Below are 12,738 nucleotides of genomic sequence, written 5' to 3'. Positions count from 1 at the left end.
GGTCTCTTAACTTCCATAATTTTAGCTGTGTGCTGTGACAACACTTAGGCAAAAACTCTCAGTGATTTGAGAAGGCCCTGTATTTTTTTGGATGTAAAAATGGCCATGGCTCATCCTGCTGCTTTGAAACGAGGCAGATATTTTTCACTAGTACGGTGCGTTTAGGATCGGTTCTTGGGTCAGTATTGTGAGGTCCAGAGAAGAAGAAAACATCTTGTCAAATGAACATACCATATCAATATGCTGTGTGCAATTTTTTGTGTGTACCGGTTTCTAGCCAGCTAAGTGCAGAGTGTCAGTTCCTCCCCTGCTGAGCCACTGAATGAGCTATGGGCTCGGTAAATAGTACCAGATGGAAAGGGCTGGAGCCTGGAATCCTCTCTCTGTTCCCTGAGTAGGTGCAGCTTGGACAACCCGAGTAAATTCTTTTCCCCCTGCTGCCCTTCTAAAATTTCCCACTGCTGCCTGGAAAGGAATATCTGAAGGGTGAGAAAATCACTTCTGTGCAGTTATTCAGTTCTAGCAGGACGTCACTGGGATTTGATGGGGGGAAGGCATGGGACTGATGTGGTTGAGAAACAAGTCTTTCCAAGAAGGTCCTCTGCGAAGCAAACGCAGCTGCAGTAATACAGGTTACCTTTTGCAAAATGGAAGTTTGTCGACTCGCAATCTCCTGAAGTTTGCCCAAGTGGTTTATGTACTTTTTGGCGTTCCTGGAAACAGGACTTAAGACCACTTGTCCTCTGCATTATGTTTAAGCATCGGTGACTGGAGGGCTAGGTGACTGGCTGGCTGCCATCCCGTCTATACAGTGTCTGCTCCTGTTGGAATGAATTCCTTCGGAACTATTGCCCAGCTGGCTGAGTTATGTAGCCCCTTATGGTAACCATTAACTCAGACTTTGGGATCCTGAGTGCTCTCCAAATCCGGTGGGTAGTATCTAGGTGGCTTTGCAAACCCAGACTACAGAACTTGGGGGTGAGGGAGTGAAGCTCCTATGTCTTCAGACAGGCGTGAATATCCCCAGCCTTTCAGAGCTCCACATGCTCTGTACTCCAGTGCACAGATTCCCTGTATAGATTGTACTGGGACTGCAGCAAGACCTGTGCGTTGTGAAGCTTTTTTTAACATATGCATGCACATGTATAGGTTAGTCTCTGTGTTTAACTGGGGGGGGGCAACAAACACCTGAATCACTTCATATTTTGTATCGGAGCTCTTAATCACCTTTAGGGGTTGTCCCATAGAGATCCAGTCTTTCTTGTCTTTTGCTCCTTTTGGTGAGTCCTGTGGTTCTGTCAACACCCTGTCCGTTCTTGCTTGATAGCCTTTTCCTTTTAAAACCAGGGCCTGGCACTTTTCTTCCTTTCTCATCTTGGGATTTTTCCATTGTGTCAGTTCTTTAGCGGCTCCGAGGCAACGATCCTGTTCAAGGTCAGCGGTTCTGCTTGCCGCTGTACGTGACCATACAGGATTTTACCTGCACTGTAGTCTGGAAGAGGTGGTTGGATGGGTGATGGTGCTTTTTCAGATAACGCAGATGTGATTTGTCTTCTGCCATGAAAAGGGAGGTTTAGGTACACTGAAGACTGTAGGCAAGGTTTGTCATGTCAAAGAAAACATCAAGGTAATCATTTAACAACAGCTGCAAATGAAGTAATCGATTAACATGTGTTAGAGAGAGAGATATACCCAGATGTATATGAAGATACAGGCAGTTTCCTTCATAAAGCTTTCTTCTTACTTTTATGTAAACCCCCCCCCCATTAATGTTTGAAATGCCGGCATTTTATATTCTTAGTTCTTAAACCTTACTTCTGCCTAGCTTATCATACTGGCATTAACCAGTCTGGGAAGTCCCCTGCTTTATCTTCATTTTTATGCTTGATACTTGAACACTTGCTGCATATAAATGACGTATTTTGAATTTTTAAAAACTAGACTATCGGTGTCTTGATTTTCCAGTTTGTATTGCAAAGCATTTGTTAGGATGCAATCTAAAATACGCTGTCATGAGTTCCTGTTCAGTGTTGTACATGTGCATGAGATTTTGCTCTGTAAGTGACAGTTCAGTGTCCTCGCATAGCGCAGAGTGATGTGAACAAAACAGAATCAGACCTTTGCCGAGATTTAATTTCTGTCGTCCCAGCCCCCAGAACAAACTGTAATCTATAGCATTTTGGTTAGCATCAGTCTGCTGGCTGAGGAGGATTGATCCGGGTTAGTAGATTCTATCCACAGTGAGGAAACCATTAAGGACTGCACTGAACAGCTACTACTGATACTTCTAGTTCTGAGTCTGTACTGAACAAGCTCCTTTCAATTATCAGGGGAGGGCTTGTTTTCTGGAGGATGGCAATTTGCCCTTGATGTGAGAGGCAACACCAGTGATTAAAGCGCTTGCTCTCTGCAATGTTCTTTTCAAGAGCACGAGAGTCAGTTGTCTCGGTCTAAATCAAATCTTAATGTTCCGTTGCATAAGTCTTCATTGCTTTTTCTGTTGTCTACAGTTATATAGTATTTAATCTTCCATTTAGTATTTCAGAGTATGTTCAAATTTAGATAATTTTGGACTTCGGTATTTTTCTGCTCGTAGGTCCCTTTCTCTATTTCCAAAACTTGTTAAAGAAAGGTGGGTGGGCCTTACCTACTACCTCATCAGTGCTGCTGCTCTCAAGTCATTTGCAAGTGTCATATAAACCACATTCCTCCTATAAACACACACACACACCTGTGAAGGGACAGAGTTAAATTTAGTTATCGAGATGAAAATGAGCAATCCCTTGTGTATCTTCTGAGTAGCAGTTAGGACAAAGCTGGGTGGACTACAAAGTAGGTGTTCAAATATTGTAGAAAACTTGGCTTGAAGGCACTGCTGGAGATTCGTCCTTCACCTTCTAGGGGCTATGAATATCTCCAGATGCTAGAATCCAAAACCTGATTTGGACTCACGTGTCTGTGGAACTGAAAGTACTGATAAAGAGAAATAGGCCAGGTTCTCATGACAAAGCAATTGCCGAAATTCCTGATCTCAAGTATGATTTAAGCATCTACATCTATGCTCTTAAAATAACAAAATGAGTCACATTTATAAAGAAGTGTATTTTCCTTGCTATGTATACTTGATTACTTCTGTACGGGGCATCTGAATTGGTTTTACTGAAGTATTTAACTAGCTTAGTAAGGCATAAAATGAAATCTTAGCCTAAAACTCTGCTTCAGTAACGATGTATTTCAGATTGTACTTGGGGAGGTCGTAGAGCTGATTTGTCCTGATTTTTGAAGTGATGGAACATACTGATTTATTGTTCTCTTAGATTATTATTTTGAATTAAAAGTTTTAAGTTATTAGGCATTCAAGTGTACAGATTTTTATGTTAGTTCAAAACTAAAAATCAATATTTCTGTTTAGAGGATAATCGATGCCCTAGAAGAAGAAAAGCAGTTCCTGACCATGTCCATCACAGATTACCTGAAGGACTATCAAGAACTACTGCAGGTGAAAGCAGGCCTCATCCTTGAAATTGAAACCTACAGGTAAGAATTGCGGTCACACTTAATTGTCTAATCAGAGGATAATTTAAATCCCTTTTTATAGATACCCCATTCATCCTCTTTCCAGCATTTAAAATACAGAGAGCTACCTTTACAGTCTCAGATCAAGACTCCTTCTATGTATTGTGGTTTGCTAAACAGAGTGAACAGACCCCTAATATCAGTTTTTAGCTCGCTGTTGGCTTGTTCTGTGACATGGGTCACCGTGCCATTCTGTGCTTGACCATGCTGGCTGTGAAGGGAAGATAACACCCCTTCAGAAGGCTGCTAATACATGTGGAGTTGTCTGAGATTTCTGAGAAAACTGTAAGAATAGTAAAATACCATTATTCGTTAGTAACACTGATAAGAATTACCAGTGGGTAGAGGGGATGGGAATTTGATCACTCGAGCAAAACTGCCTCTGGTAGTAATTCATTCTGTTCCTCTGTCCGCGGACCAACATGTTAGAGAAGCCAATAGAATCCATACGAATCCTATTAACTTGTACAAATACAGTGATATGTAAGAAACCTTCTTAGTCCTGGTCAAGTTGATATTGAATTGATGTGAATTGTTGACACAATATTTGATTACAAGCTGAAGAGCCAGTATCCCTAAATTGCAATCAATAAAACATGAGGTAGTGTAGTTGCCATCTGTCAACTTATATGGCACATTTCATTGTTTAAATATGTTGATTGGTGTGCACTTGCAGCATCAATATACGCAGTGAGTTCTCCATTCTTGTTTCATTTGGAGGATGCTGGGTAGATAACAGAAAAGTCTGTTTGATTAAATCCTGGCTTTCTCCATCCTTGATTTGGTAGGGCAACATGTTTGGATTCAGTGTGAGATACCAGCAAACAACATCTCTGCTAATGAATTGTCAGTACCGCATCATCTCTCTAGCCACTTAGTAGCTGTGGGGTTGAAAATGGTGCCAGAGTAATTCTTCTGTCTGGAGAATCATGATGTATCGGTTGGCACGTGGCATAAAGGCGATTTAGAAGGAGAGAAAAAAACCCAAAACAACAACAAACAAAAAACCCCAAAACCTATATAGTGGAGGGAGATACTACCTTATTGTAAAGATCATGGCTTTTTTCTATAACTAGCACAATATTTTCGCTAAATTTCATTGAGATACTGATTTTCAAATACAGAGAAGTGCAATTCTTATTGAGCAAAGTCATAATTTGCAAAAATTTAATGTCAGCCTACTTTCTTATTCTTTTTAAGGAGTATGCCTCAGTCATAGCTTGTCTATATTGTGTGCATTATTCATATTCAACCTGCATAAACAGACAGTGGTATTACCAGTTATATATGATATATGCTTCTGTGTCCTAAAGTGTTAATGCTGTGTTTTAAGTGTGTAACGTTGCTATGAACCAATAAGCATCTAAGAGTAACTTCTGAGTAGCTTGATAATGGCCTAGTGAGCAAAGGATGTCTATAATCCATCAAAGGGCAAAACCGGTCTGTTCAAGATGCCTCGAGTATTGTGTGCTATGAGGTATGGACCAAGGCTGGCTTCTGGATGAGATGAAATCACAAGCAGTATGTGGGACAAGTAATTTGCAGTCAATTGGAGAGCAACAGTACCTGGATGTGTGTTGGTGGAGTGGGATCCCTGTAATCCTTGGAAAGCCAGCAGTGTCCAAAGCATCACTAGTAGAACAGAGACTTTGGAAAAGGTAGCCAGTTGTGATCCTTATGTGCGTGTTAATTCTGTTAACTTTGCTAAAACATGTGATTCTTCTAAATTTAATCCTAGCTGTGATGTTGACTTTTACTGTCGTCACTTAAACTTTGTGTCTTGGTTTATTCATCTGCAAAATGGGATTAGCACTTTCACAATAACAGAATTGTTTCGATGATTAGTATTCATCCAGAAGTGGGAATGATAATGCCCAGATATTTAGTTGTTTGAACATGCTCTTAGTTAATAAGTGAACCATCAGTGCTTCTGCTCTGTAAAACCTTGTAAGCCCATTAAATTGTGGAACTTCTCCAGAGGTCATATCACTGACTATCTGAGCGTTATTGGTTTGTCTAAGGATTCCCTGCCCTCATTAGTGAAAGGAGAACAATTCAGCATCACCTGCAGTATGTATTTGTTGTCCAGTTAAGAAGTTCCTCAACCTGTAGGATTTCTTCATCTGATTGTAGTGAATGCAACTTGTATCACTGAGTGCATTGGCAAGGCAGACTTCAGTGGACAAATGAGCATCTACCTACTGAAAAAGATCTACAGATTAAAACAGAGAAGTGGGCCTAGCTACAGATCAGAAAACATGCTATCTGATGCCTGCAAACAAAATTCTTTTAAAATATCAGAAGCTGAAAAGTGATGGTTTTGATTTGTGTTTTTACATTTATGCAGTTTTACCTATTCCTCTTTTCTTCTTATTCTCCCTTCACTGAAGAAAATAATGCCTTCCCAACACTGCTGTGGGAGGGAAACGGTATGGATCCAGTTAGTAAGCTGTCTGGTAAGAGAATTCTGGACTGTTCATCTATGTACTTTTTCAAATCCTGTTCCTCTCCCGGGTCTTTTTATCTGTGATAACCAGGGCATGTGAAGCCAGCTGCAGGTTTGTTTGTTTTTTTTTTTCACAAGGGTGCTGGCATATACCCTTGCTTATGCATATTGGAAACGAAGGGCACCTCTTCACACTTAGTTCAACATCCTGAACTTTCATTGAGAAGTTTCCATGAGGGCCTTGGCACCTCCTTTCCTCCTGGCATTATAGGTTAAGGGTGTGGTATCTGGTCTAAATTCTCGAAGCTTTCTTTGTACTTCCCACCCTGTATTTTCTCTTTGTTTTACAACTGCTACAGGTCCTGTTTTAAAGCCAGTTCTTTCCGTTAATCAACATTGCTCCTGGACTGGCAAGAAGGATCCTTGTTGCAAGGAACACCCTTCCCCAAGGACCAAGCGTACTTCCTCTCCGATTCTGCTCACCCTTCCTGCTCCGGGAGCTGACGCTCACTCAGGAACTGAAATATATGTCTTATGGGGTTTTATCTAGTTATACTTCATAGGAATCTTCATTCCCAATCCTTTTTCACCACTGTTGAAGTAAATATTTATCAAGTGTCTTGCAATTTTGGTTTGTGTTCTTGGAAGCCTGCAAATCCACAGCTCCGTAGATTATGCTTAAGTTTTACTTCCAGAGAGAAGTGGTGAATTATTCACTGTGTAGGACTCTTAATTTTAATAGGAGACAGAAAGTTTGCCTAGGATCAGAATTACTATCAAGCCTTTCTTCTCAGCTATCAGAAGCTTCTTCTCTTCAAATAGCAGAGGCTGCCCAGAGCCTCTGCTGTAGGTTAAGTAGTTTTTCTTCCCTCTCTAAAATATGTTGTTGTTGGAAGGTTAAGAGATTTTACTTTGAAATCCTAGTTTCCTGCAAATGTTCTATTCTAGGTTACCACCCTGCGTTTTGAAGCAGTGGAGGCTACAAAGCTTTTTTTTTTTTTTCCCCTTTAAAATTTTTTTCTTTTTTTCTGTGTTTGTTACGGTCATTGTCAGGATCTCTTAATACACTTGTCAGGCATACTTTCCAATTCTCCTTCGGTTGGTTTCCTCCATTAACACTTCTTCTGACCCTTTCCGTGCCTTCCTCTCAAGAAATCATCACCAGCATTAAGGCCTCCTCAGCTACTCACCACAGCTTTTCCAGTCGGTTTCATTATTTCCTGTTTACAAGTTGTACCATCCACTATGTCCTATTCCTGTATTTGTTTTATTTTGAGAACATTCTGAGTTCTCTACACCCAGGGAATTTAACACACAGTCAGTCACCTGCTCTTCTTCAGAGTCCTTGTCCTCCCATCCTGTGATAGAAAAAAGACGTGGAGTGCCCTTTACCCTTAAAAATGCTTCTTCCATTCCACTTCCTGGAGAGTTTTGGTTGGTTTTTTTATAACTCCTTACCAAATACCCAGGATAGAGAGGATGAATTTTTATGGCCTGCTGGCTAACTCCCCCATCTGAGATTTTACGTTTCTGTAGTTGAAACAGTCATGCTGTTGTGAATGACCATGATAACATTTGCACTGCATCCTTTTGGTTTTGGTAACTTCTCTCTCCCCACCCCAAGCGGTTTATCTTAGCCACCTGCTTTCATGGACTAGTTATTTCTGTTGTCGTCCAGCACACTGTGGGGCTTCAGGCTGACTAGCATGTCGCTGCTAACTTTAGATAAGTGACATTAATAATGAGATGAGTTAAAGGTGCAGTTGGAATATTTTCTGGCAACGTTTATAAACACAATGTGTTTGTATGTCATTTGGGATCTGATTTCCAGGAAGTCACTAACATGGTTATTTTTTTAGAAGAGTGCTGCTTGGAGGAATGTTTTTTGTTATTACTGTGAATACTTAAGAGTTCATACGGTTAAGATTAACACCCTATTCCTCAGGCAGTTTGAGTTTAACAGCAGTCCTCACCACAGAGAGGTTATGGTTTAAATGATTAGTATTAGGAAAGGATGCAAAGGAACAGAGAAGTGATGTGACTTGCATGAACTGAAGCTACAGCCAAGCTGAGGAACATAACCTGAGTTTGCTGGCTTCCAAGCCAGCGCTCAGAACGTTACACTACATTTCTCCTGATAGTTTATTAAGCCAAAGTCAGTTTAATGTTTTCTTGTTTATCTGATGAACTTGAAGACATACATATTATGAACTGCGTACAATGAAACACTGATTCACTCTCCAGTTTTATAGAGGTTTCATGAAGTTTTGCCTGCCATTTTCAAATACAAGATATTTTCAGTAGTAATATTTCAGATCCAGCTTTTCTGTGTGCTATTGCCCTTTGCCATATACAGTTACCTCTTGGAACTTATTTTTAGTGACTTCATACGTTGCTGCAGCAACTGAACAACTGTTGTTTTAACAGCAGCCAGAAATCCTTAGTCAAACTACCCACATTCCTACTTTCCTTCGTCATGGTTAATGCTTTCATTGCCAGCGCCTTGATACGTTTCTGCAACGTCACCACCAGCTTCTCTAGCACGCGTCTATCAGAGCGATTTGTTTGGCTTCATCAGATCAGATGTTTGGTCTTGGGAACATTCTCTGTGTGGGCTGAAGTCATTTAATTCCTATAAAGCCTCTTTTAACATGGAGGAAGATAAATTGCTTTTACTTTGGTTTTTTGACTAACAGAATAGAAGGTGTCCGTCTGAGCCTGTTTTAAGGGGGAAAGTGACCTGTAAATATAAATATGTTAGGTAATTCTAACCTGGCTTTTCTTCTGAATCTAGGGAAATCCATCATTGCAAAGAAAACCTTACTAGTGATATTTTCCTGATGTAGCATTGTCCTACTGAATCTAGTGGCAGTCTTGAGACCAAAAGAAGCAAAAAATGTCCAAAGTGATCAGTCATGTGAAGTGTGAAATCTACAGGTGACATTTAAAGTGCTTGCTTTGTTAATTTTGACAGAAATGCCCAGCCAACGTGTTTATACGACAATCCTAAATTGCTTTCAGCTCCCCACCTAGGGAGTCAGAAGCCTTGCCTATCATAATCCTCCAGCCTTACTCTTGACAACTTTCATGTTACAGCTGTATGTTATCAGTGCAAAACATCTGGCATTTCCAAAACTGGAAATGATGAAACTGGTATCTCATTAGTAGAAGTGAATATAAAAACACCAAAGTTACTGTACTGATTATAGCATTCCATTGTCTACTGAAAGAACGTGCCATAGAATTTCTAGCCTGTTGAACCAGAATGCTGCAGCTGAGCACTTTTTTGGGGGATAACATAGCTTGTGGCCCTGCAAAAGTAGAAAAGGGACAAACTGCCTTTTTTTTTTTTTTTTTTTTTTAAAAACGGCTGGACATACTTTACGTCAGACAGTACAAGCATATAGACAGCAGGAGAGAGGGAAAGCACACAAAGATTTCCAGAGAATTTATCAGGAATTCTGAGACAGTCTTACTGGATAAACATCTATAAAACTTCTAGGACTGGATAAGATCACCCTAATAGCTACTTTTTGTATCTATCTGGTACATGGAAGAAGCCAACAATTTCGGGGTTTTTAGACCACTTGAATAATGCTAGAGAGTGCACTTAGTCTTTTTTCCCCCCTTGAGAGGACAAAAGTACGCTGTGTGCCTAGGACTGGATAAGATCACCCTAATAGCTACTTTTTGTATCTGGTACATGGAAGAAGCCAACAATTTTGGTTTTCTTAGAGCACTTGAATAATGCTAGAGAATGCACTTAGTCTTTTCCCCCCTTGAGAGGACAAAAGTATGCTGTGTGCCTATTTGAATATTTTTAATGCACAGCAATTACTCCTGAAAATATTTTGCCCCTCAGTTGTGCTAGTCTCTATGGGAAATGTACCTCTGGAATATTTTCCATCACTGTAGAAAAGAGAAAATGTCAGGTAGTAACCTTATGCGGGAATAGAAAAGCCTGTGGCTTCTGTCAGATGGGTCTTGAGGGAGTGTGGTCCTTGTGCATGCATGCTGTATAGGGAACAAAGTTTAGCATAGAAGAAGGATAGCCAGTGTTCTTAAGCAATCAGCTGGGTATAATGTCTCCAAGAACAGGTAATGTGTGTCACCAGCATAGAAGAGGCGACTCAAAGAAGCTCCATTCTGTGCGTCAGCACACCAAGAATAGGTAGTAGGCAAAATGATGAAGTGGACTATGAATGCTTGTTGCCTGCTTCTGCTGTTTGCTTGTAGTGATATAATTTTCGTAACATAAAGGTAAGCAAATTGGTGTCTTGTCCGCTTCTGATCAATTGCTGCTGAGCTAACGTGATGTCTCGGTTGGTCAGCAGGAGAAAGCCTTGAGGACAATAGTTCTGTGGAAGTGCTGGCTTCCGGGAACTACGGAATCTGTTAGTGAGTCACTGCAAAGAAGAATGAATGGAAGGCTGAGGAACAGAGGGGACAAACAGAGATGTCATTAAAAGAAACCAAGCAGTTTCCATCACAAAGAATTTTCCTAGTCCTTTGTTGTAAAATATGTTGTGTTGATTTCCGATTGAATAGGAACTAAGAATAGTTACTTTAATACTGTAAGTTGTTTTCTCCAGCACTAGCCAGTGTTTGACAGTAGAAGTAATACTTTCCTTAAATTTTCATTTAAAAAGGAGAGAACTTACAAATCCTGGCTGTAACCTGTTCCCTCATCTATCACACTGCAACACCACCCTTAGTACTATATTACCAGCAGGAAAGCTGCTGACTCTGCTTGCAAATACTTTTTTCATTTTTGCCTTTTCTTTATAAAGCATCTCCATCCATGTGTTTCTCTGAGAAAGCTTTACTGAATATCTGTTAAGTTTTGTGTGGCTTTGTTTTCTCCTAACTCTGTTATAAGATCATCATTCTGGAAAAATTTGCTAGCTTGTATGATTCCGTAGTGGAAATCAGTGGGTCTTGTCTGTGTCAGGAAGCAGTAGACTGGCTAATGTGGAAGATTTGATCTAAAACTGTACTGTTTAGTACAGTTTAGTACAACTGCTGCTGTCACCTACTAGATGATTATTGCATTGTTCTTGTGAACCAGACTCTGCAACCAAAGAGTCTGGAAGATGCTAAGAATTTCTCATTCCCAATAATAAAAATATGGGGTGTGAAAAACACTTAGGATCTAATTCAACTGCAGGATAATGATTTCAGTTTCTAAGACTAATAAATGTTAAATATTATGAGTATTCTTCCCAGTATTTTAATGGAGTGCCTTTTTATGTGTTTTGCAGAGCTTTGTTAGAAGGGGAGAGCAACCAGTGGATTATTACATGGAGAGATCAACATAGAGGGAAATTGCCTCAAGGTAAAAAATGAGTAATAAAAAATGAATGTTGAATGAAATTAAATATAACTGGAAACTGTTGTGTTATAATATTCCTGAAGAATAGTTGTTATGAGTGTATTGCAGAGTGAATATTGGTTTTCAGTGTTAATATTTTAAATCAACATAGTGCTATTCTGTATGAGATAATTTATAAAATCATGACCCAAGTGGAGAAGGTAAGTAGGGTGTGATGTTTCACAGCTCTGATAGTGCAAGAACTTTTGGATGCCCACAGGTCTTAAGAGAGTTTTGAATTATAAAGAGGTATTTAAAAACCATGTAGTTAAAACCGTGGAATTCATCATCATGAGGCATTGTGAGTTTTAAAAAAGTTTACATGGGTTTAAAGAGAAAATTTTAGCAGAGTAATGAAAGAAAAATCAAAGACTTACTAAACATAAAGACACCATTTCTATCTTAGGAGCTGCAAATCTCTGGAGGCTGTGAGAGTATACCAGGGAAGTATCACTGTTTACTTGCCCTGTTCTTATACTCTTCCCTACGTATCTACTGTTGGTCACTGTAAACAGGATACTAGATAAGATGGACCTTTGATCTGACTGCTATGGCCATTGTTATTAATAACAGAATTAGTCTCGATAATACTCCTGAATTTAATAATGTGTGGTCTTAAAATCATCAGACCATCATAGACAGCAGGAGAGATTTGAAAGCTGTCTCTCTAGCAGTACATTGAACAGACTAGGGCCCAGGCTGAAACACTCACATAGAATTGCCTGTGCTGTTAAACTGTTAGCCCTGTCCCTGGCACAGTTTTGATCTGGACTCACCAGTGCTTTTGCAGACAATGCTGAGGCATATTCAGTGGTTACCACAGACCAGGAAACAACTACCACAAGTCAGAGGAGATGTGGCTAGCTTTTTAGGAGTAGGAGACTTGAGTTGTGCAGCACTGGTTGGTCTTAGAGCCAGACAATGATTTCTGGTATGTTTTACTAAATTGTATAGATATAGCCTAGAACGTTCTTTCTTTCTTTCCATTGTTGTACCTTGTTGCATCTTGTGGCTATGAAGGGTTGTATTTGTGTTTCCAGTTTCCCGTATGTGGTGGCAAGTACGCCATTAATTCTCAATAGGAACTGAGAAACTTCTTCAGGCTGTTTTGACTAATGAAGCAAAAACCCAAGCCTAGGATATTAGCATACATTATTTAATAAGAAGTTGTAAATGCAAATGAATACTAATATAAATACAAAAAGTGTAATTCTTAAGTAAATGCCATAATACCCAGTAGCTCACAACAGGTAAAATTAGCAAGAACTTGCAACTTAGTAAAAAGCTTTGCTTTCAGTTTTAATATAATTTATGCATAAACTTAATTAACATGCAAAACCTACAG

At 39.7% G+C, this 12,738-nt stretch overlaps 1 protein-coding gene across 1 annotated transcript in view; it reads left to right on the top strand.

The window, feature by feature from the left end:
* Nucleotides 1-3,412: 3,412 nt before the first annotated feature.
* Nucleotides 3,413-12,738, top strand: part of SYNM (synemin, intermediate filament protein) — a gene marked incomplete at its 5' end in the record, with an annotated part of 13,371 nt that continues 4,045 nt past the window's right edge. Inside the window, 2 exons of the mRNA XM_009702570.1 lie at nucleotides 3,413-3,537; nucleotides 11,284-11,357. Of these exons, the coding sequence (XP_009700872.1) occupies nucleotides 3,413-3,537; nucleotides 11,284-11,357 (199 nt within the window). The remainder of the gene's footprint in view (nucleotides 3,538-11,283; nucleotides 11,358-12,738) is intronic.

Source organism: Cariama cristata, unplaced genomic scaffold (assembly GCF_000690535.1).
Source record: "Cariama cristata isolate BGI_N322 unplaced genomic scaffold, ASM69053v1 scaffold21606, whole genome shotgun sequence".
Classification (NCBI taxonomy): Eukaryota; Metazoa; Chordata; class Aves; order Cariamiformes; family Cariamidae; genus Cariama; species Cariama cristata.
This window is presented reverse-complemented; position numbering and strand designations above follow the sequence as displayed.